The 26,398-nt window shown below is 37.1% G+C and overlaps 1 protein-coding gene across 1 annotated transcript in view; it reads right to left on the reverse strand.

Moving 5' to 3' along the window:
- FCHO2 (FCH and mu domain containing endocytic adaptor 2) overlaps positions 1-26,398 on the reverse strand; it is an 89,530-nt gene that overhangs the window by 31,091 nt on the left and 32,041 nt on the right. Inside the window, exons 9-11 of the mRNA XM_054397861.1 lie at positions 12,404-12,448; positions 10,184-10,256; positions 6,065-6,089 (exon numbers count right to left, since the gene is read on the reverse strand). Coding sequence (XP_054253836.1) covers positions 6,065-6,089; positions 10,184-10,256; positions 12,404-12,448 — 143 coding nt within the window. The remainder of the gene's footprint in view (positions 1-6,064; positions 6,090-10,183; positions 10,257-12,403; positions 12,449-26,398) is intronic.

A 26,398-nucleotide genomic window follows, 5' to 3' on the forward strand; every position in this document is an offset into this window, starting at 1 on the left:
GACTAGCAAACAACTATATGACTTCATCTAAAATTTGAAGCCAAATTTAAGGATATATTCATTTTGAACATTTTTTTTTTGAGAGGATGATAAACGTAAAAATGTAGTTGTCCCTCCATTCTTTCTACAGATATCATAAATTGGGTGTCTGATATTTTACTAGTAAAGATTCTCTTCTGTACCCTTCTTTCAATTAAATGGAACTATTTTAAACTCAGATAAAACTTTCTGCTAAAAAGAGTAAGAAAGACAATTCTACATAGAAGTAATACTGTACCAAACTAAACTGTGCATCAAACTAAGGCCGAAGAGTAGTCTTTAAACTTGAACCTCAAAATACAGATGCAGTTTCTTGACATACTGGTAATATCTGGACCTTAGTGCTATTTGATTATTAAAAAAAATAAAGGAAAAAAAGAGAACTGAACAACAACAAAAAAAGCAGTAATAGTAGGATCACACGGTCCACTACCTTAGCTCTACTTGCTCAAATCAGAGTTCTTAGCTACGCTTGACCTCAGGCTGACCTTGTTTATATACCAAAAAACACTAATGACACTTGACATCAAAGTAAACAGAACAAAAACATATAGCTAGAGGGTAGGTACATTTTCCTACAATACCGCAAGTTCTGAATTCTGAAATTGTAGTTTTTATACTAGGTACTTTTCAATACTTTTTAACTGATCAGGATCATTCACAGTTAAGATGAACTGAATAGCAGCAAAAATCTTAATTAAACAACATACAGTTTTTCTTCCAGCTGGGCCATATATGTAAAGGATATTACTAGGCACACACAGCATACACAAAATAGTTGGCAAATCTGACTATTTTGATATATAATTATAAATTAACTTAGCTTACAGAAGTTATTTTCATTGCATTAATTTTAATTTACTAAATCTCTAGGATAACGTAAACCCTTAGAATGCACTAGAATCTTAAGTTTTAAAAGTATTAAATTTCTTTCTTAATATTTTTCTGTTAATTATTTCTGATCTTGATTGAAAAATAAGGACCATGAAAAAAAAAAATATCACCTATTCCCCAGCAATGTCACTTTACCATGTAGCCTGTATTGATAACTTTAGACAATAAGACAAATTTAATCCATACATAAGAGAGATGGATGCTTTACAGCTTAAGTTCTGAATATGGAACTGAAAAATTCCTTCCTTCTTTTTAATCATGCCCACCTTACTACTTTCTTCTAACATTGTGCAGAAAACCTACTTGCTTTTTTAAATTTCTAAAACTAAAATCTATGTAATTTAAAACATCTGACTCCACACAGGGTATACAAAGTCAGAAATTATCCATTTTGTATGTCCTACATTGTCAATCTTTCAGATACTGAATTCGTATGTTTGCAGAAGAAAAGCGTGTGATATTCAATGGACTTTTGTATTGACCAGACAAATTATGGCACATCTAAGCACAATGGTACCTTGAAATTTTACTTACAAGTTAACTAGTAATTTCAAAATATCATTTTCAACAATTTGAACAGTCAAACAAGTGAACAGTTTTGCTTTCTGAAACATCAGACTGACTTACTAACTTACATTCTGTAAAAGTGGCAAAGGACACAGCACTTTGAGAGATATTCACAAATCTGATGTTATTTAAGCAATTTACATATACCTGACTAACTCTTTGCCCCTTCTCCATGCTCCTGCAGTTAGAGAACTACATGTTATGTTGGTAACAGTGCATCGTTTTAATAGTAAAAAGATTTGTCTACTGTGCTGATCAAACACAATCTTCATGTACACATGTCATTTTTGAACTTCAACACAAAGGAAGTACACCTTTAGAAACTTTGGGCTTCTGTAAGAAGTAGCTACTAATATGATGGGGATGAAAGCCTGGTCTAACCCCCTAGCCACACCTGTTATTTGTAGTCTTTGCACTGAAAAACACCCTCAATATGGATGTGAGTTGAACTCTGCTGAAGTAACTGGAAAGGTGGACTTCCTTGGAAGTTTTCACATTCTCAGACATTCTGTTAAGCAATTAAAGACATAGGCATAAAAACCAGAGTTCTCCCTGTATTTGCAGATGTCAAGCAACACCTTACTAATTAAGGTATTATACATATTTTAAATATACATTGAAAATTTAGGGCTTGTAACTGTCTTTGCTTTAGGTCTTTCCAGGATGAGTAATTTTTTAAGAAATAAAACACAAGGACATAATAGACCATAAAGTGAAAATGCTTATAAAAAGAGCATGAGAACTAAGTATTCTATTAGCAAAAGTTATTTTTGAGTTTTGGCAAATACTGTCTCTGCTTCATTGCCCTCTCCCTATCTATTATCCAAAAGCAATTGAAGAAACCACACTACTACCCTGTCATTAGTTCCTCTGGGCTATATGCAAAGGACAAGAGAGGAAGATTTGGAACATATTGCAGTCTAGCTACTTCATTTGGCCTTTCCTCAGCAACATTACCACTGCTTTCAGATTGGTCATTGATCACGAAGGAAAAAACCTTCACTACACTTCAGCCTGACTTCTATTTTCTTTTCTCCTAGGATATCCACAGTGGTTATAAGAATTTCTTATGAAAACTTGACATGCTTCAAGATACAGTGCAGCTGAACAGCTCTTTTTTTCTGCCAGATAAACTTTCTGCATTTTACTGAACTGGACTAACTTCCTGATATCCTAATGAGACTGCAGAAAACTCAAAGTCAGCAGATAAAGTTCATAGCCTGGATCAAGATTTAAAAGAACCTCTCTGCTTTTTATATATTTGAGATGTAAATTTGACTCAGGTATAACCTTAGGTTAAGACACAGACTTTATGTATTATCTTCTGTTTAGGATGCCTATTAATCCAAAAGGCATGGAAGAAAAGAGTTAGGCAACAGTTTCGTCCATTGCCAGAAAGAAATAAAGAGGTAATCACAGTGCCCCTGATTTGTGTTGTGCCAAAAATATTAGAATTTCGCTAAATATACTTATGTTCCACTAATTAGAGTTTGAGTATTCCAAATTCAATCAGTCCTCAGGAATAAAAATGGTGTATAATCCTATACAACTGTAATTATGCTACACTAATAGAGGTAAAGAGGTAATGAGTGAAATGAAAATGCCTTATTTGTTTGCATTCCAGTTTGTGATAAAAAAATGTTTCAGCATTATGTTCTGTGCATCTGTGACTCCCTTAATTACTTTTGAACTTACTGGACAACTTCAAATGGATCTGACAGACAGAACAGAGGACTCAAAGATAATTACATTACTACAGTCTTCATGAAAATAGGCAGTCAAGTAGAAGGAGGAGATCTGCAAGTATCCCAACCAAGGGAAGGGCTGCAAACTAAATTCAGATTTTACTGGACACAAGCAAAACCTTTTAAATGGTTCCTCATGGCTTGTATCTGCCTATAGACCATCCCTAGAGACACAGCCAACCCACGGGAAACACAGCAATTAGTTATGTCTTTAGAAAGAACTTTCTAGGTAATAAACACACACAAAGCCAAAACTTCTGTTTCTTATATGTACACAGCTAACTTTCTACTTTTTAATTATCAAGGCATAGGTTAATGGAAGTTACATGTGTAGACTGACATAGCACAAGAATTTTAAACCCCATGACATACTGTCCTCTATATTTAAACAGAGATTGCTTATTGAAGTGGTCAACTCTTTCAACAAATACCAGTTCTCAGTTCACAGCTGCTTTCCTACTCATAAGCACATAAACATGACTTACAGCAGTTACGAAAAATTATTGCTAGGAATTAATTTATTCAAATGTTTCATATTTTCCCATACATATATGTCAGTTACAAAAATGATGTGCACAAGTAGATGACTCGCTGTAGGTGCAACTACAGCGCTTCTATTTTGGTACAAAAGGCATCTTTTAGGACTGTTCTGTTTTCTGGAAACACAGGAACAAACTGCATTATACAGTTTGGACTAGTGAGAAAGCCCTAATGGTACCAGCCTTACGTTCAAAGATCCACAGTATCACATGGACATGGTAGGTAAAAGTATTGGAGTCAGTTCTTACTGGTATCTAATATTCCAAAATGTCAGTATATTTACCTCACTGTTTATAGTTATAAATATTGTAGAGCAGTTACCTTTTAAATTCCTGTAACACAATTAAAACTCTTGACAAATAAATAAATGCCATCTTTCAAAATAAGATCATGTTCAGAGTACAAAAGCAAGACAGATTTTCTGTGAGTGACCAAAGATGAACAAAATCATAATTGAGACACCTTAAATAAGTTGAATTTTCCAAAGGCTGATCCTCAGTATTTGCTAGCAATCAAGTACAAATTATAGCTGGTTTCAGGTTTCAGGTTTATTTTATTCTTTTTTCTGCAATACTACTTTTCCGAGACCAATGTCTTGAAATGTATAATCTACTGCAAAGATCCAAACAAAACAAATCCTTCTAGAGATAACAATGGAGATGGCTGTAACTACTTAGATCAATTCTGAAAACTTGAATAGAAAGGAAACCTTAAAGTAAAAGCAAGAAAAATAAAAATAGTTTTAAATACAGTACATTCCAGAAGAGGACACCAACTATAAAATGTTAAAACAGTCTGAGGTGCTTGTTTATAAGAGGTGCAATGAATCTCGTCTATATATTATGCTACATTATTTTTTATGAGAAGTAATGGCTTCTATTAAAGAATTCTACCATTCAGAATAATACAGTTGCTTGTAAAAGGCAAAATAATTATAGACCAAATTTTAATTGCCAAATGCAGTCATAAAATATTGGGAATAAGAGAATATTCCCAATATTCTCTTATACCAACCATGAAAGTTGGGTCTTTTTTTAAAAAATCAAGTAAAAACTACATTGAGACAGAACAATTAACTTAGATGATTATATGGTATGCCTCATGCAGCGAGAAAGAATGACACATTTATGGTTGAATACTTTTTAAATTAATTAAAAAAAAGAAAGAAAGAGAAAGGTAGAGACCAAAACAAGCAGAAAAGAAAATAAAATTGCAAACTAAACCCAGTTATGGTTCACACCGATTACTGAACTGTCAGAAGATATTATTTCCATGAACAGTCTGATAATTACAGGGATAATTCTAAATTTACTTTAAGTGCACCCAAGAAAACAAATTTGTCTCTAAATCAAGATGACTTTGTATAACTGTCTCAATAAGTCTGTTCTTACATATGCTGTTATGTGACAAAACTTACTTTCCCTTATCTAAGAATGGTTCTACTAGATTTTTTAAACCATGTTTCTCAAAAGAAGTTGCAGCATCTGGTACTAAAACCCCCATGCACTAATTGCAAAAACTAAAATCCACAAAACAGGTGAACTTGGAATCTTAAATTGCTTAATATAATTGGCATCTCCATAAATGAATCGAAAACCAATTCAGTTTACAGAAAGTCACTTGAAGTACTCTGCAAATTATTCCCTCCTATAGTTATAGGGAGATGCAATCCCTCTTACATACAATTCAAGAAAACATACGTCTAAATAAAAAGAAAATTCTTAAATAAGGAAATAAGAAAGCACTAGCATACCAACTTAATTTTCAACTGTTACTTATTTGAATTTAATATAAGATGTATCACAGATCCAGATCTAACTGATAGCAATGAAAAACAGGCCATTAATAAAGTGCATCAGAAGATACTGCATTTAAAGTCATATTTTTAAAAGTATAGTCCTACACTCTATTGTCAGTGATAAAGCAAAACCCTGTTGTTACTAGAAAGTTTCTTCTAAGTTGGGTGTGCAATAAACCAAACCTTACTCTTACAATTTAAACTAACTTGAAAAATAAACTAGCAAACACTTGCAGTGGAAGCACATTGTTTAAAACCAGAAATTTTTATGATACATGAATATATTACTAAAAAATATTTGTATATACTGGTAGGGGATATGTACTGAGCAAAATTAACACTTCAGCTATGTTATCAAAACACTAAATCCTCTATCAGATCAACAATGCATTGCAGGGTTTGTATGTAAGTTACATTTCATCTGACTGTAGTGCTTGACAATACTAGCATATGCATTTGTTTTGGAAATAAGTGTACTTACAATTGAGTCTGCATCCGGACATTCCCTATTAAAAAACAAATCAAGAAAACATACAATTATAAAATGCACAAATTATTTTACTCATACAGTTCTGGTACTTTAATATTTTCAATTAATCTGAAATATTGCATTTGATCCCTTTGGCTCTCAGACTGGCAACATTTTCACTTTAAATAATTTACATTCAGAGAAATGCAATTTAAATAAAAGCTGAAAGTTTATGTTCAGAACACTGCAGAAGAAACACTCAAAAGAAATGCTGAAAAAAGCAAGCTCTCATTACAGTGAAGCAACTCTTCCAAAACAACAAGAAAACAACACAGAACAAAACAAAACAACATCATATGTCCCCAAATCTGAAAACAAATAAAACAACAAAATAATCAAGGGAAACCAGGAGGATCATGCTGTATTCTGGATGAAAATACTTTAAAAGTTAGGACGCTCTGGTTGATGCACACAGTAAGTAGAAGCCATCAAATCATGTGCCACTGCAAAATGTTTTGGACAATAACCAATCCCCAAAGAAATTAACACTATAGGAGAATTCAGAGTGCGCTTCTTTTGTAAGTTAAGCACTAGAAGACGTCAGAAAAAAAAACCCCAAACACACCAGACTACCCTCCTAATTGGAACATAAAAAAAAAAAGGGAAAATAAAAAGAAGAAAAAAAGAAAACAGGAAAAAAGGAGTGATTGCGAGCACATTATTCACAAGTGTTATATGTTTCCATTGTAACTCTGATTTAAGCAGCAGCGAGTGACAACAGATTCTCTCTGATATCTGCAAGAAGCAGAAGCAATTACATTTACAGGTTGTGGGAATATCTGAGCAACATACAAGTCTTCTCTAATTTCCATCCTGATAAATAAAGCAGTAAGTGCCAGTGTAGCTAAACGACAGTGTTTTAATATAATCAAAAATAGCCTCCTAAACATGTAGGGGGGAGGGAAGAGGGAAAAAATTTCAAACTTATTGCTCTCTGAAGTCTAAACATTAAAACTACTTTGCCTTTAAAGGAAGGTATGAAAACTTGCTAACATGGAAGCATTAATATGAAATTCAGTACAGCCTGTAAAGGAATCGACAGCCAGCTGAAGGATCTCATCTCTTCTGAAAGGCCTCACACAAAAGAAAACATGTGACCAAGTTTCTAATTGACGTCTTACCTCCCTCTGCTGGGTTAAACTGGATTCACAACAATAGTAAAAGCCATTTGAAAAGCTATTTTTACAGCTTGAATAGATCTTGATCTTAAAAGGTGCAACAAACCGAATTTAGCACACATTGTTTAAAAAAGGGCCTGTACTTAAGGCAGTGTGAATTCCATGAAAGTTAGGAAATATGAAAGATGTGAGACAAACTACAATTAAAGTAATTCAGCCCACAATAAAGATTATAAAAAATTAGTGAGCTAATAGATCTGAAAAAGAAATGGCAGATCTAACTGCATTCAGAGAAGCACCAACAGTACCTCCCACAACACATCCTCAAGATAGAAAGGAAAACTCAACAGTTTGCAAATACTGTTTAATTGGAAAACGAGGAGACTGGCTTTTAGATAACATGCTTTTTGCATCACTAGATGCATGATTTTTCTCCTATGACTTAAGAACTCGGGGTCTACTATAAGGTAACATTTCAAGTGGGCCTTCTGTAAGGAAATTTAAGGATTGTAGATTAAACTGACCAAATCATGCAAAGCAGTATTTAGAAAAAGAAGTTAAAAACCCTTAACTAACCTGTATAGCAGTATGTAGTAACACACACTGTGTATGGTATTCCCCTGTGTAAAACCATTACTCAACATAGCATCCAGTTTCACTGTCAACATTTCAAAAACTGTGCTGCTAAGCTGAAAAGCTTATGTACCATGAGAATTTTTCTAGATGTGGAAAGTCTTCTCCACACAAACTAAACAAGCTTACAGCCTGATTTAACAGGAGATCTAATAAAGTACTTGACCTCTGTGCAAAGAAGTTTCTGACAATATGGAGTTTTATCATGTAGAGTTTACAACAGGTTCATAAGCTGAAGATGAAATCAGACAATACTTAGACTAGCAACACGTTTTTTTAAAGAGATCATAACTATTACAATATTCTACTTAAGCAGATAATTAATTCTTTGTCATTTATTTGTGATGTTCTAATTAATTTAGAAGTTATGGTTTAAAGTAAAAGCCCATGGCATGTATTAGGAGGTCAACATCATGACCTCGTATTTCTCTCTTTCTTGCCTCAGGATCTATCCATTTTTGTAATATATGTAAATATAGAAAAAATAGAATAAATAAAATTTTAGTCCAACTTGTTGAAGGCAAGGCAATTTTTTCCCAATCCAGAGTAGCGGAGCTGATCTGTATTTGACATGATCGCGTCATGAAACACAATTTTTTTATTTTTTCTTAGAGACCCACACCACTATCTTGCATGTCTTTGGGAAAAAGTCACTTTCAGGAAACTATTTGGATACCACAATGGATAAGCACAGGTAGAAAGTGTTCCACATAGTGCAGAAGCCAGTTATCAGCTCTCAGTGCCCCAGAAAATTTTCTTTCTGTTACAGGTCAAAAGAAAAACCTGATCTCTTGAGTAAGGATGCATGGAGTCATACGTCTGGGAAGAGTTAATTTAGAACCTCCAGGTCTTAATTGGCTCCAGAAAACTACATTTAAGAGTCCTAAATCTTTGTTAGGGCCAGACCATATTTCATTTTCTACTGAAGAATGGATGGAAGGAGATGCCTGGCTTGCAAGGAGGCTTCTCACATTTGTGACACAAGACTAGCTGGCAAAGATAATTATTTTGCTGGACGTGGAAAACTGGCAGCTACAGAACTCAATCATATATTACCACTCAATACTATCAAAATCGCTACTTTAAGTAAATGCAGACCAAAATAGGCAAATGATAAACATTTCCTCTTTTTTTTGCTACTGATTTTTCATCATAAAAAAGTGTAGCAAGTAATTTTCCAGAGAACAGAATACTTTTTTAAAAGGGCACCAAAGCTGTCTATTATACAAATTTAAACTAAGTCTTTATCAGACAAAATGGTATTTTGTAACAAAATCATGTTCTCACATTAATGCAGAGCAAATTCACATAATATACAACACTTCTCTTACCATTTAGCCAGATTAATAAAGTACAGAAAAGAGTATGGGTGAAAGACTAAATAACAGAAAGGAACAGAAACAGAGGAATGACTTTAAAACCCAGCAGCTTCAAGCCGTAGAGACATCATGATAGAGAGAAAAGGTGTTTAGTTCAGAGAGAATTAACACTAAAAATAAAATAGCTATAAGGTATTTTGTATGTGCAAAATTAGCATCTGCACTTCTTAGGTCATTATCTTTTTTCAGCATTATACTGAAAACTAAGGCAGGTAAAAATATTTTGTAAAAGTATTTTTGTAAGTTTGTATGCAGATGTTCCCTCCGAGAATATTTCTACACTGCTGAGTCTGTTAAAATAGTAAGTTATTTCTGTTAAATACTTTTACTGAGAAAACGATTCTAGAAATTATGAAATAAATTGGAATATAGTAAACATAACCACTAATACATAGACTGCAACCACCCCATCTGAGAACTTTAATTCACTTTCTGGGAAGTTTTAACTTCTGGGAGAAAGAACACGTGCAATGAATACAGCAAATGGACATCTGTCATGAGTAGCAGCAGTCTTTCACAAATGAGTGTGCACATGATATACTTTCAAAGCTTTTCCTGTCCTTCAGTACTACACACAAGTTTTTCTAAGAAAAGAATAACTGAAGCTTCATCTGCAAGCACAGGCATCTAGTACTTTTTCTGAGTACAAAGCTGTTATTTCATTAGGAGTACACACAAAGAATCACATTGTCTAGGGTGCTCAAATGTGAAAAAAGGGACAACCACTTAGAAAGGATAAAAAACAAGTAAGACTATATTACATTTATATTGCTTCTTCAAAATACTTATTTACAAAGAAACTTAAGTAGTTGTTATGGTTTCATATTCATAGCATTCCTCTAAACTTCTGTTACAAGTTCATTAAACATCAGCTAAGGTTTATCCCTATAATTGTACTAGTTTTAATACAGGACAAGGCTTCAAGATGGAAATATACTTACATAGATTCAGTATCTTTTTCCTTTTTCATTATTCCTGATAACCCAAAAGGCTTCCTCTTCCGTGGTTTTATCCCTATAGAATGAATACTTTTCACTTCAAGACCAAAGATATAAGCACATATTTAACAATGTCAAACACAGGTGCATACCAGTGCCAATACACTTTAAATGCTGCCACAAGTAATACAAAAATCTAACAATGGAGATAGGTAGAAAGCCAAACTAAGGGAATATTATTCCAATTTGTTGTTAAGTAACATATCTATAAAAAATTAAATTAAAATATAGTTCAACACAATAATAACTTAAGTCCTTACAAAACTGATTTGCACTGTACATCCAACTCTCCAGACTGTTTTGGGTTTTTTTTAATAGAAAATGAGTGTACTGCCAGTTTTGAGCAAAGGGACTTGCCTCACAGAAACACAACAGGAGCTACTGCTCTGGCCAATCCTGAACAGCTAATGCACTTGGATAAGAAACTGAACCCTGCCTCTTCCAGCTACTGCAGTTCAACACCCTGTTGTTATTTCCCTGCACGTTCCTGGTAGCTGCAAGCCCCTGTACTCTCCTAAGAAGCTGCATCTTGGTCCTGTAAAGAAAGAGAATGTCTCTTGGCTTTTCAGTTGATGCCGAGTTCATGATTTCCCTGTGCTGTAGCCAGCTCTAAGGCTGGCTTTCACCGAATCTGGAACTACACCTTCCCTCTGTCGTTTCCTCCCTCTTGCAGTGGATACATATGAAGGAATTGATTTAGGGACCAGAACCCCAGACACTGTCTTACTGATAGAAGGAGATGCTTTAACCCTGACGGGTGGCAAACCCTGGGAACAGAGCGCAGCTAGAAGGAAAACACAGACAGGTCAGCTCCCTAGAGACCACTGTCACCTAAGGGAGTTATGCAGGGACCTGATAACAAGAACAAAGCAAAACTTAGGACAGAATTATGGAATCCCTTTATCTCTTGCCTGACGTATGCTTAAGCCTTGGAAAAAATATATGTGTTTGTGTGATACTTTCTCTCTGTAGCCAGTCATGAATTTACAACTGTAGTATGGACATACCAATGACCAATTACAAGCTGCCTTCTGATGTTATGTTAACCTATATAAAGAAAAAGCTTTGTACAATAAATCGACACTTGGCTTGCATCAGGCCGCGTCCCGTCTCTCGCATCACAGCATACATATATAGTACAGAAAATTTTGCTTACATATCCATTTAATGTACTGAAATTAAAATACATTTAAATATTCCACCAATGTTGCTATCATGTATGCTTCTCAATTTTTGTGAAGCGGACTAGACTGACAAAATGACTAAGTGCAAGCATCTGATTCAGCTAGTCTACAATTTTGTTCTGTGTATAATAATACTGACAGCATGCTTTTGAGCAAAATGGTGCAAATAATCTGATTTCCAAAATTTAACAACTGACAATTCAAGTACCTCATTAAAATAATAAATAACTATATTCTCCTTTACAGAAGTACATTACACAGCACATAAGGAGTCTCTCCAGTCTTAAATCAGACATGACTGATACTTCAATAGAGACAGAATTTGCTCCAAAATTATTTTCAGATGCTTCTTTGGGCTTTACTTCCTTTCTGTGCATTATGCAGTCCAAACCAATGACTAATGAAGTGTGAGCACAGTTTCTGAACATGGATTCTCTTTGCTTCAGTCAAAAAAGATTCTAAATCTCAGCTGTGAGCTTAGCAACTTAAAAGTTGTTGGATGCTACAGCCATACTGTCAACTCTGTCCCAAAATAAATACATAGCTTATGCAAAGGAAGCAGTTCTTAACTGCTTAAAACAATCCCTGAAACAAAATAACCCGAAGAAAGGCTTTGCAACCATGAAGCTGCATGAGACTGTAACAATGGAAATAGTCCAGGTCATGTTTTAATACATGTAAATTAAGTTTAAAACACAGTCATAGGTAAACCAAATCCAAGCCCCTGCAACAACAGGGTCTTAACCAAAGTATATTTTCAGGAAGCATTAAAATTCTCTGACCTTTGTGCATTAGAATTACAAAGTATCATAGGTCTTTTTTTTTCATTGAAGTTTGTTTCTCAAAGAGAAAACTACTTTTTACAATACTGGAGTACTTTAAAGTTGCACAGATTCACACACTGAATAACATTCGCTCCCTAGTTTCTGGTCTTTAACTACAGGATTCTTACATTGATCACTATGCTACAATAACTCACCTTCAACCGCAGTGGATATATTACATTCTTCAAATTCAACAGGACCTTACAGAAACGACAATGAACATGAACATCAGTCAAATTTTGTCTAAGATATTTTAACAACTATTAGCATTTCCTAAAAATACCAGATAGGCTTATTTTAAATTTAGGTGCTTACTGAAAGAACAAATACCCTTCCAATGGTCAAAGAGATTGCAAAATCATACATGTACAACAAATCAGTAAATAACTTTTTTTCATAGAGAAAAATTAAAATAGTAGTGCATAATTCACTTGCCTATGTTATTACAACCATGTGAAACATCTATAATTGGGTGTCTTCATTTCATTAAAAGTTGCATCACTAAAAGTATCCATGTAAACTTTTCTATTTATCTTTTTTTAATGACCACCAGATACATAGAGAAAAATCAAAAGACAAAAACATATAGCTATAACCCAGATTTTTAGTTTTGCTAACTTTGTACAGTTAGTTCTTCTGTTTCCTCTTCACCATCACTTACCTAAGCAGTTTAAAATGGTATGCAGAATCTTAAATATAGCAGTAGATAAGTAAAAAAAAAAAACTTAAAAAAAATTGTTAAAGAGTTAAAAAAAAAAAAGGTAAAGAACACTAGTTAAGTGCTGTATCTAAATAAAGTCATTATTATGGTTTCCCATTGCAGCTGGCAGAAGATAACAATTAATTGTCACAGACTCAACCAACCAGGTTGGAAGAGAGGTCCAAGATCATCAAGTCCAACCAATCATCAAGTCCACCAACTGCCCCATCCAGTCTCTTCTTAAACACCTCTACAGTGGCTGACCCACCACCTCCATGGGCAGCCCATTCCAATGGGCAATCACTTTCTGTGAAGAACTTCTTTCTAAGACCAAGCCTAAACTTCCCCCTGCACAGCTTGAGACTGTCCTCTTGTTATCACAGAACTGCTAGGGCTGAAAGGAATCTCAAAGATCATCTAGTTCCAACCCCTCACACTAGATCAGGTTGCCCAGAGCTACATCCAGCCTGGCCTTAAAAACCTCCAGGGTTGGAGCTTCTATCTGTTCCAGTGTCTCACTGTCCTCATAGCGAAAAACTTCTTCCTAACATCCAATCTGAATCTATCCATTTCTATTTTTTTTTTCCATTCTCCCTAGTCCTGTCATTACCTGACACCCTCACCAGCTTTCTAATAGGCCCCCTTAAGATACTGGAAGGTCACAATAAGGTCTCCTCAGAGCCTTCTCTTCTCCAGACTGTTGCTGGTTGCCTGGGAGAAGAGACCAACCTCCACCTGGCTACAACCCCCTTTCAGGTAGTTGTAGACAGCAACAAGGTCTTCCCTGAGCCTCCTCTTCCCCAGGATGAACTCCTCCAGCTCCCTCACCGCTCCTCACAGGGCTTGTGCTCCAGAACTCTCACCAGCTTTGTTGCCCTTCGCTGGACACGTTCAAGCAGCTTAACATCTTTCTTGATTTGAGGGGCCCAGAAGTGGACACAGTACTACAAGGTATGGCCTAACCAGTTCTGAGTACAGGGGAAGAATGACTTCCCTGCTCCTGCTGGCCACACTATTCCTGATCCAGGCCAGGATGCCATTGGCCTTCTTGGCCACCTGGGCACACTGCTGGCTCATGTTCAACCAGTACCCCCAGGTCCTTTCTGTCCACTCTCTAGCCACTCTGTCCCCAGCCTGTAGTGCTGCATGGGGTTGTTGTGGCCAATGTGTACAACATAGCACTTAGATGTTAAACCTCACGCCATTAGACTCTGCCCATCTATCCAGCCTGTCAAGGTCCCTCTGCAGAGTCCTCCTACCCTCTAACAATGCAAAGCAAAGCAAAGTCGGAACCCTCGTTCCTTCAACCTGGCCAAGTCCAGAATTTATTTAACCCCATTATGAGCCATTTTAGGGAATAAATGTGCAGAAAAAAATGGTGATTTTCTGTAGAACTTTGTTCATGGCACAGCAGCATGACATCAGCACTTGTATAACTACAAAGAAAACAGCACAGGCGGGCAGGTGCTGTTAACTTTGAGTTCATATTCATGCAACTGTATCCATAGAAGAAAAAGCAAAGTTTAGCATGCTAGCCCTCTGACAGTGGGTTTATTACTTATCTTTCTGTAATCATTTTGAGGGAATACATGCAGATTTATATAGGCACATTACAGGCAAGGCAGAAGGGAAGAACATTTGTTCCAAATTCTGTACTCGAAGGCAGTCCAAATCCACTACCCCAGCACTCTCCTTCTCTTTGCTCAGCCCCCAACACTTTTGCAGCTACTTCAAGTGTGAGTTTAACATCTTAAAAATGTCAACTAAACCCAACTGAAAGACTGCACAGTAAGGTAATTGTAGAAATCTCAAATACAGAAATTACTTTCACTCCCACGGCAAAATATACCAAGTGCTCCAATTTATCTTTATTATAAAATTATGACTATTTGTGAGTACCCACCTTAAATCCAAGAGCTGTGCAATTTTCAGGGCATTTTCACATAAAATAATAAAAGGTGAAATAATTTTTCAGGTTTTTCATTTGTATTCTTCCCAAAATGAATGTCATATTCAGTCTCAAAATAAATAGCTCATATAAAGTGGTCTCAGATACAAGAAACATGGAGACTACAAGCTTCAGTTTGATTTTAGTTAGCATACCATTGCAAAACATTCTGAATTAGCACTGTAAATAATGCAAGTGGGATTAATTTGCATTTGATTAATGCATTTAAGTACCTCAAATGGCTCTATTTGTAATGTAATTCCCAGTATGTATATTTAACTCTTGCAGTGAAAAATCTACTATGTCAAACTCAGTATAAAACACTACATTTTGATAGCATTTCTCAAAACTGTAAACGAAAAAAAATGCTTATGACAAACAAACAGAAGGGCAATCAACAAGCTGATGATGTAACTCAATAGTCACAGTTTGCTGTGACTGAAAGCAAACTGAATTATTTTAGATTTACTAGATAAAATCTACCACGTTTTTTCTTTGAAACTTTACTGGTGTGCTTGAAGTAATGACTATTAAGTCTTGAAAACTTTCCCTGTGAACTAAAAAAGGTCCAAGTGCTAGCAGCAGGATGAGAATCTAGGATTAGAATTCACAAAATCAGGAAAATGTGTTATGTCCCAACACAAAAAAAACCAAAATTCAGAAGAACTGTATGTGCCTACATACCCACACTGATTTCATCAATATTTTATTTTAGGAATTTAAACTCTATTGTTGAAAATATACTGAAGAAGAAATTCAGAAAAATATTACAGAGAAGCTGCAGACCAAATCTATTAGTTCTTCAGTACTACACTTGAGACAATACATTTTTCATCACTTCAACTACTTGTGTTTCTTGTTTCTATATATATTCCCATTTGGCCAGGAAAAAAAATAACATAAGCCAAACCAACCACAAACACTCATCCTCAAAACAAAAACAGATGGGAAAAAAAAGTAAATAACAGAGACTCAAACATATTTTTAGAGAAAAACACTGCTCCAGCTTTTTCAGAATACCACCTTTTTCTTTTCTCTTTCCAGCTACCAAGACTGATCCCACACAATGACTGAAATCAATATTCAAGGCTCAAGTAAAACTCATTCTTATTTCACATCAGTACTGTTAACTTTCACAAGCATCCAACACATCCAAGTTCTAGTATGTTGTCCATTACACTTGCCTAACACTTGAAGGTGGTGCGTTTTCCCAGTTCGATAAACCTTTTATTTGCAGAGACAAACATTCGTGTTTAGAACACAAACACACAGTTAGCATTTTCAATTACATTCAAGAAAAGCTGTTTTACCTGCCCCGTGCCCCCCAGGTGTACTTATCTTTTGCAACAATGTATATTTTTATCACACAAAAAACCGTAAAACACAAACTGGAAAAAAATCTCAGTGACCGAAGAAATGCCAGAGATAGTAATGACAAGGAAGCTGCACAAAAACTTTCAGTAAGCAGGTCCCACTTTTCACTAAGGTCCATGAAGTTGAGATTTTAAAGATGTTTTCTTCTCAATTATAGCTATTAGCTTATTGTATGCCTCACTAAAATGGGCAGTCACCACTGGAGTTCCTCGCACCCACACATGTTCTCTTTCCTTTCCCTGCATCTACCCAGCATCTGCTTTATTGCAGGAAAGATAAATAACAGTAATGAAAATAGCATTTTCTTACAACAAATTGTGTGAATCAGTTACAATTAAAAAGCATTCTTTGATCCTAATTCACTTCTACTTAGCTCAAATTTCTATAGGGCACTTTGTCCTTTGCAAACTCAGAAGTTCAAGATGCCAGTGGCTGTCCCTAATTGTTGTAGGCTAAGCAAAATCTCGAGTTAATAACCACAAAGAAAAGTCTTCCAGAGGCTAGTGAGTCCCAGGGGGATGGGATCTCAGGATATTGTAATCTGTTATTCTACTCTCTTTCCCTGTATTTCTCTATTTAACGGAGCGTACAGGGAAATCTCTCTCTCTCTCCTCTGTCTCAGGAACTACACGTGCCTTATCTTTATGGTTTGTGAGGAAGATGGCTTCCTCTTGGCCTTGGCTGGCAGCAAATTTCGAGCTACCCCACTGGGACTGTCAAGCCTGCAGTAGAAGCAGCCTGGGTTTGCGAGGGGGGTGGGGGGGAAGTGCAGTTTGGACTGCCCTTGGGCCTGCTGAGGCTGAGTGGAGTGAAGGTTTCTGGAAGGCTCTGGAAGGTTTTGGGCTGGTAGGCCCATGTGTATTCCTTTCGCCTGAACGTCTTTTGTATATAATTTTAAATAGAATTTCCATTTAAACTGCCAATCCGGTGTGGAACATTTTTTTAGTTTATTCCTTGGGAAGTGGTAAAATATCTTTTCTGTCCTTTTGTCCTGGGCAGCTCATGGCTCAAAACTAGGATACTGCTGAATTCACAACACTTAAAGCATTAATCTCTGCATTTCCCTCCAATACCAAAAGATGTTTGCGGATTCTGTAAAATTCGTGTTTAACCTGCCTCTACCAATACAACACATGTTGAATGATTTGCTTGCAGCAAAGGCAAATTCATACATTTTGCCATTTTAAGTGACCTAAGTTAATATTTTGAATTTTTTAATTTTCTTAAAAGTTTTGCTCTGTAACTTCAGATCTTCCACCAGTTCTGCCTTCTATGTGCCTGCTGTAGAGTACCACATTTTGCCTAAAGAATAATATTTTTAAACCAAAGTAACATTACAGAAATAGATATTTCTGTGGTTCTCTATGGTGAACCAGTTTAGGAAATGGGATAGCTGTGACGAGTTTTTGGTAGCCCACATAACAGCTGGAGTCTCCTGTGGGCAGCTGTTTTTGTGCCCAAAGAGATAGTAGTACCGCAGCCCAGCCAAGAAGCATGCACTGTGAACACACGCGCACAGAATCACCCAGAATGGCAGTGTGGAAGAGTCCAAACTTTCTAGGTATTAGTGTAGTTTAAATGAGATGGCCCAGCACCCTGTCAAGCTAAGTCTTACAATTGTCCAATGTAGGGGAACCCTGTGGGAGATTATTCCAGCACCTAACTGTTCTCATGGTGACATATTTTCCTCAGAATTCCAATTGCAATCTCCGCAGGAGTAACTTGTACCATCGCCCCTTGTTCTTTTCATGTGACTCCTTGTAAAAAGGAGAGTCTCCATCCTCTTGGTATCCACTATTTATGTACTAGCACATGGTAATAAGGTCTCCCCTAAACCTTCTCTCAAGGCTGAACAAAACCAGTTTTCTCAGCCCTTCCTTATACGACGGATCTTCATGGCTTCTGACCATTCTCGTGGCCCTTCTCTGGACAGTTTCATAGAATCATAGAAGCAAATAGGTTGGAAGAGACCTCCAAGATCATGCAGTCCCTATCCAATCAACAAGACCATGGCACTAAGTGCCTCATCCAGTCTTCTCTTGAACATCTCCAGGGACGGTGACTCCATCACCTCCCTGGGCAGCACATTCCAATGGGCAATCACTCCCTCTGTGAACAACTTCCCCCTAATATCCAGCCTAGACCTGCCCTGGCACAACTTGAGACTGTGTCCCCTCATTCTGCTGCTGGCTGCCTGGGAGAAGAGACCAACCACCACCTGCCTACAACTTCCCTTCAGGTAGTTGTAGACAGCAATGAAGTCACCCCTGAGCCTCCTCTTCTCCAGGCTGAACAACGCCAGCTCCCTCAGTCTCTCTCCTCATAGGGCTTGTGTTCCAGGCCCCTCACCAGGTTTGTCACCCTTTCCAGCCTGTCCACATCTTTTTTGTATAGTGTAGACTGAAACTGCAGGTAGTACTTGACATGTGGTCTGATAAGTACTGAGTGGTATAGTGAATTTGATATCTCCACTGGTGATGCCCCTGTTGATACAACCCAGCATCCTGCTGCCTTTGTCACTGTAACCCATCATCTTCTGTTATAACCTGCTGCAGTCTTCCAGCCAGTCAAAAGGCCTTAAGCACATGTAGTACTAAGGAAAGACAGCATCAATAAAGAATTTGCTTGCTTTCTTAAGAAATTCCTCCTCACTGTCCGCTGTACTTGTGTATAGGGAAATGAAATCACCTGCTCTATCACTGCAAAAAAAACCCAAACAAACTCAAAAAGCTTTCTTTGAGGATTCCTGATTCCTTAACCAATATATGGTATAGTCATAAAGTACCAGTGTGTTGGTTTAATGGAGATTGCCAGACAGGATTTCAGATCAAAATGTGGAATATCATAATGGCCATGATTTCTGAAGCTAGTACACAGATTCACTGTCTGTTGTCACACACAATGAAAGTACTTGTTTTGCCTTTAAGAAGCACAATACAGTGCATAAATGAAGGTTAGTCTTTGTGATAGAAAGAGGTATGCATATCTAGTGGGATTTCAATCACTTAAGAGATACATACCTAGCTATCAGGATGCTATCAACAGTTTAGTACTGTATAAAGGAGGAAGCAGGCATCAAAATGAGTAAGCTGCTCTAATTGTATGTAAACATTTCCACTAAGTCTCATCCTAAAACATTTTCTGTGGCAAGTTGCTGCAGTGTACAGCATTCTCACAGTGGGATAGATATGAGCATGAAGAAAAGCCAAATAGGCAATGGTTTTACAGACATGTGGAAGCAGACAGCTGCTATCTGACAAGAGACAGAAGCAAATAAAGCAAGAGTGGGTTACTTATGCTCTTGAAAATGAGAGAGAGTTAGTTTTAGAACAGAAAAGGCAGAAAGTAATTTGAAGAAATGGAATTTTTTTGTAATTAATCTAGTAATTTAAAATGAACCACTGACATGAATTAAGTGAGTCTGCAGCTTAGGGTGAACCTCTGAAACAGCACAGATATGTGGTTTTTCTTGTTACAAAAGGCCTATGAGTATGTAAGCTTTCATGACACTAAGAGGAAAAGCAGGTGACTAGCAATAAGGAGATACTGTTCCTAATCAAAGTTAAATGCAGAAAATGCCAAAGCACTGTACATTATATTACAGTATCTACTACATTCTTAGCCCACATCTATGGAAACTATTTTCAGAGCACACACGAGGCAAGTAATGAATATAGTTTATAAATAACCTTACACCTGCTACTTAATTTATCTACAAAGTGACACTAATTATCTTGAAGACAGTCAAGTTTGTTGGCAACTGCCTTGAGAAGAGTTATAAAAAGCCTATGTCCACAAACCCCTAGATATAGGTTTTTTAATCTATCTGCACACCCCTTACACAAAACCTCTGTGAGGGAGACATTGGGAGAATGTTTTGCTAACGTCAAAAGAATACAGTAATTTACACTTTAAGCAGCTGAGGGAGACAAAAAAAGTTTTACTGTTTGAATTCTTAAACATGGCAAACACAAAGGTCAACTGCCATTACTAGGAAGGAAAACATAATATTATGTCAAACCCTGAAAAAGCCCCCAGAAAGCGTATCAATGAACTGGAAAATCCTGCAGAGCTAAAAAGCTAAACAAATCAAAAAGTCAATAAATCAATGAAAAAATACTTTACATTTGCATCTGCTTTTGGAAACTGTCTCCTTTCTAGTTTAACGCAGGGCTAAGCAGGGCAGTAAGTATGTATTTTTGTTAACTACAATTCAATTTCAAGAACCAGAAACACTCGACGATGCCCAAAAAAAATCTGCCCTTCACTGCATCATGAGGAATCAGTTTACATATACACATGCACACAGATAAACATTAACATTATCTGTTTCAAGAAAAAGCTTTTACTAAACCTTCATAAATCTGTGCTTGTAGTTACAAATATGATAACAAACCGTATTTTTGTTTTCAATAAAAACAAAAGTTTTTCTCTTTGAGTGTAAATCATGCATGAAAGGAGGACAATTTTTTTTAAACTGCATATGCTTCACATGCTGCTTCAAATGGCAAAGCTTTGCGTGCCTGGCTCAGTGCCAGTTGACAGCTCAGCTGGATATCAATGCACATTCTGCCCCCCCTTGCAGTGTGTCACTTCTGAATTGTTTCCGCAGTAGAAAGTTTATTCAACCTCTCTCTCAAATTCAGTGGACCGACCATCATTCTGCTATTTAATCATAGCAGAACAGATTATTTTTCTGACAGCACTAAAGCCAGATAGCAATTCCTAATGAACAGCTTGATACAAGTGGAATTTCAACTGGTTTAGCCTCAATTAATTCTGCTGTCAAAACAAATGACTGCTTTTAGTGTTTAGATGTCACGCTGCATCACAAAGGTCAATTTTGTATGTATACAATCATACAAGCAATCTTTCTCTTGCTATCATCCGATCCTGTGACATGTTTATATAAAAAATAACCCCTCCCCCCGCAAACCCCCACACCACAAAACCCTAAAAAACTCCAAACAAAACAAAACTTTAAAAAAAATTAAAATAAAAAAATCATGCTTTCAAATTTAAAAGCCAAGAAGCCAAAATGTATTTTCTCAATATTACTATTTCTAACACTAACTTCTTGGGTTTACTGCTTGTCCAAAAAGCAGAAGTGATTTTTTAATACAACATTAAGGAGAATTTTTTCCCCCCAGGAAAGTACTTCTTATGCTAGATTTAAAAACAAACAAACAAAACCCCCAACCAAATTCAAACATATCTTATTTGTAGGAATGCAGATTAAAGAGGAATGGCTGTTACCATCTTTGAGGTAAATATTTGTGATAATGTTTATCACGCAGAACCAGACTGCTGCAAGCAAACATTAGTTTGTGGATTTGATCAGCAATACCTGTGGCAAAAAGACAGTAGCAGGAAGAAGACGACAACTGGCCTTTTAATATGCCAGTCTGAAAGAAAACACTGAAATAATACTGCTAAAACTGTATCTTTTAATCTAGTTCTACAAATACAGAGTTCCACCACAATAACCACTGAATTACTGATTAATTTTTCTTACATCCTGAAGGTTATATATTGGCCTGCCTGATATGTAGTCTCTAGAGATGCTTCTGATTTGACTGAATCCTTCTTCAAAACCAAACAAAAATCATGTTGAAAAAGAGAACAATGGCATAGTGATAGTACTCCTTTTGAAACATTAAAAAGGTGACAGTGGCAGCATAATTAACTACAATTACCAGTAGTAACATATGTAGCACTTCAAGGAAATTAAGTTGTTTGGTTTGCTGTTTTTGATTGGTTGGCTGGTTTTGTGTATGGTTTTGTTTTGTGTTTTTTTTTTTTTTTAATAGATGAAGAAATTAACATACCAGGAGAGCATCTACTAAACAAGCAATCAATTCTAACCCCAATTCTGTTACTAGATTTCCAGCCCTGCAGCCAGTTCACCAGATCAAAGGAAACATTATTCATCTCATGCTCTTTTGATACTGTCGGTATAAGCTCTGTGAATACAGCAAGTACACTACTCTCAAGGACAGTATTTCCATGTGGATTACAGAGCAAAAAGGAAGTATACAAGGATCATAACGTGAGTATCTTTAAAGTAATTATTAGGAATTCAGGTGTTTATCAGCAACAAGGAGAGGTAGGATTTTCTTTCCCTCTAAACTAAAAAGAGAAAATAGTTTTTCCTGCTCAGATATCAGAAGAATTTTCTGTAAGAGACATTATATACACATGCAAGGCAACATTTCAAGTTAGGAGATCCAACCAACCTGCAACACCAGGATTTGACAACAAACAGCAGAAGTTGCATCTGCAGTTTATGAAAGCATGAGGTGTGCAGTAAAATTAATGCCAGCTAAGACACCAATCTGCATAACATCACATTCCCCAAGTCCAGTTCTCCACACCATTCCCAACCCTTTTCTCATCCTTTTCTATTCTTCTACTGCTTTAAACTTCAACTACACCCCAAAGTTCCTCTCTGGCTGCATGACCAACAGGCTGTGAGGTGTGGCTGGTTTTAACCATCCACAGGCTGAGTGGCTGGCCAACATACACACACATACACACACTCAGTTGTGTCCCAACTCTCCAAAGGAATAACTTGCGTCAATACAACTTTCTTTCCCTTACATGACATGACTAGTTTAGGCTCTCCTATTCTTACCAACACCTAATATTTATGGTCTTTGAAAATGCTACTTTTCTGTCATACTGGGTTGAAAGAAGCAAAGTCTTGTGAAAGCCATACAAGTGCAGGGAAAAATATTAAGATGCAGCAGAACTACATAAGCCTAGTCTACAAATACTGGTAATAACTGGCTTTGCCTGACCACATGATGCATGATTCACCTACTGAAGGCAAACCATGCAAGTACACAACAATGAAAGAAAAGTCAGCTAAGATTTTAGAATATTAGGCATTGCAAATATTTTTAAATTTTGACCTTATCTTTAATGATTGCTTCAAAGAGTGACATCTTTGTAACAGTCACAAACTATAAACCAAGAGCTACAGTTTCACACTGAAATTCTGAACTTAAATGCATTAAATCTTGAGGTTAATATGTTTAACGGGACTCAGTTCCTGAAAAGGTTAATATGTTTTCTAGCATCCAGAATTTTTCAGACAGAAAAATCTACTTCCAGATAGAAAAAAATCCTTTCCACAGGAACATCTTTCTGCTTTAATAGTGCTCTGAAAGTGTCATCCTATTTACACGCAGAGAAAATTAATTCTGTGGGGCAAAAGAAAAGCATATGCATTTAATGTCTTCACCAAACTGCAAAATGGGAAGCATTAATTAGGGTATGAAAGTTTCCACACATGCGCCATCAATAAGCGAAGAAAGTCAATGTGGAATTTTTCCTGGAGTACTTCTGCAGCTTATAGCTGTGCGGGCATGTGAGGTTTATCTCAGACAGCTGTTTGAGGGTGCCATGGAGGTTTGTCTCAAACAGACAGCTTCTCTGCTCTGTGTTCTTTGTATTCAAGCGACCGTGACAGTCTGCTCTTGGAGCAGCCTGCACAAGCACAGGCAAAGCAGTGGTCACCTGGAGTACTGGTGTGCTCACCATCCTGTGATCACCCTAATGCTATGTGCAGGCATCCCACAAGAATGCCTCAGCCAATACAGTATCCTCATGTGTCTGTGCCATCACATGAGCAATGTATGATTCACCTTGCTATGGGAACACCTCTATCAACCACCCTCTCTGGGCAGAGAATGAAAGGAAATTAGCAACAAAAGGCAGCACCACGAACTGTTTGCATGGACCCACCACCAGCACATCCAGCCCATGGAACATCACTGGAACTCTGAGCAGAGATACTATCTATCCTCTTGCCTCTTAGTCTTATCTCACTTCTCTCTCTGGCAGGTACTAGGTAATCACCCTTCAGAGCAACTATAAAATCAAAGATTTGCACAAACATACAGTTGATAAATCTACCATCATTCTGGCCACTTTGGTGTCAGTTTGCCCAGCCTCATTTCTTGGGTATGCCTAGAAGAACCTCCCATGAACCCTTCCTCTGGGGTTGGGTCTTGACAAGGGGAGAAAGCTGAAATCACAGGAATAATATTAAGAGACATATTATTAAGGATTACCACCACAAAGTCATCCTTTCAAAGAGCTACTTGGAGCCTAAAACAGAAGAAGTTTAACATTGAAATATGTCACAGCATTTAAAGTCACAAAATACACGTTATCTGTAATAGTATCCAAGTCAGTGATTGCAAAGATGTGACAAGACCCTGCCTGTTCTTTCTTAACTAGATTATCAGAAGTGATACAAAACTACACAATCCTCTGAAACTCTGTGCAGCTGTGACAGTTAAATGGTGTGGGACTCTCTGAAACTAAAATCCCAAAGCTTAGGAAGAAGTTTAATGGTAATAACAGCATTTCTGACATTGTTTTTCTAGATAGCACGGACACACAAGGTTAAGTACAAGTCAATTGAGAAATTATTTTAAAATGCCAAATATTTTAAAATATTTTAAAATTATTTTAAAATTTGTGTTCAAGAAAGTATATGACATACAGAACTAGATGACCAGACAAAGAATTCAATGCAGAAACTGCCCAGTAGTAGTTTGGCCTGGTATAACCATGGAATCATAGAATGTTAGGGGTTGGAAAGGACCTCCAAAGATCATAAAGTCCAACTCCAGGATCACCTAAGGCAGGCCACACAGGAACACATCCAGGTTGTCTTTGCCTTTGTTTCCATAGGAGACTCCACAACTTACCTGGGCACTTGTTCCAGTGCTCCATCACCCTCACAGAAAAGAAGTTTCTCCTCATGTTGAGGTGGGACCTCCTGTTTCCTAGCTTATATCCATTATTCCTTGTCCTATGACTGGATGACACTGAAGAGACCCTGTCCTCTTCTTCTTGACACCCACCCCTCAAACATTTACAGACATTAATAAGATCCCCTCCCGGCCTTCTCTTCTCCAGACTGAACAGTCCTAGTTCTCTCAGTCTTTCTTCAGACGACAGTGCTGCAATCATCCTCATAGCTCTTCACTGGGCCCTCTCCAGTAGATCCCAAAACTGGATACAGCACACCAGGTGTGTTCTCACCAGGGCAGAATAGAGGGGGAGGAGATCCTCCCTGGACCCACCAGTCACAGTTTTACTAATGCACTCCAAGATACCATTAGCCTTCTTGGCCGCAAAGGCATACTGCTGTCCCATAGATAACTCACTGTCCACTAGGACTTCAAGATCTTTTTCTTTGGAGATGCTTTCCACAGCACGACACCCAATCTACACTGGTGCCTGGTGTTACTGCTTCCCAGGTGCAGGACTCTACACTTGTCTTTATTAAACTTCATGAGGTTCACCTCCGCCCAGCTCTCCAGCCTGTCCAGAACTTGTTGGACAGCAGCACAACCTTCAGGTGCGTCAGCCATCCCTCCCGGTTTTGTATCATCAGCAAATTTGCTGAGGGTACACACCATTGCCTCATCCAGGTCCTTAATGAAGATATGGAACAAAAACTGGATCCAGTACGGATCCCTGGGGTACACCACTGGCCACAGGCCTCCAACTTGACTCTGTAACACTGGTCCCAACCCTCTGAACTCTGTTGTGGAGCCAGTTTTCAATCCACCTCACAGTCCAATCATTTTTTCCCACTTTTTTTGAGTTTTCTTATGAGGATGTTATAGCAGACTGTGTTAAATGCCTTACTGAAGACAAGGTGTATGACAACCACTGCTCTCCATCTACCCATTTGGTCATGATTTTGTAGAAGGCTATCAGATGTACTGTTGCACTGCAGCATTAATACCAATATCATTATGAGTTAATTAGAACTGGGACTCTATGCAACTCAACTTAGTGGCCACTGATTCTAGACTGCTGTCTGCACAGTTTAGGATTTCTTTCAATTTCATTGGAAAGGTAGTCAGTTAATTAAGATGGTTTTGAGTTTAAGTCCAGCCTTAGCTTCTCATGTTTGTTTCCCTAGTTTGAAACCAGTTTTCCTAAAAAAGCTTGTTACAAAACAGACTCAAGGAATTGCCCTTCTCTAACACTGGAGTCTACTAAGAATGAACAAGTGCAGAAGCTACTAATAGGTTTCCAAATCTTTCCATATTTCAGAAAATTCCATTTAAGTTTTCTGATAGAATAAAACAAAACAAA

This window comes from Indicator indicator, chromosome Z (genome assembly GCF_027791375.1).
Source record: "Indicator indicator isolate 239-I01 chromosome Z, UM_Iind_1.1, whole genome shotgun sequence".
In the NCBI taxonomy this organism is placed as follows: Eukaryota; Metazoa; Chordata; class Aves; order Piciformes; family Indicatoridae; genus Indicator; species Indicator indicator.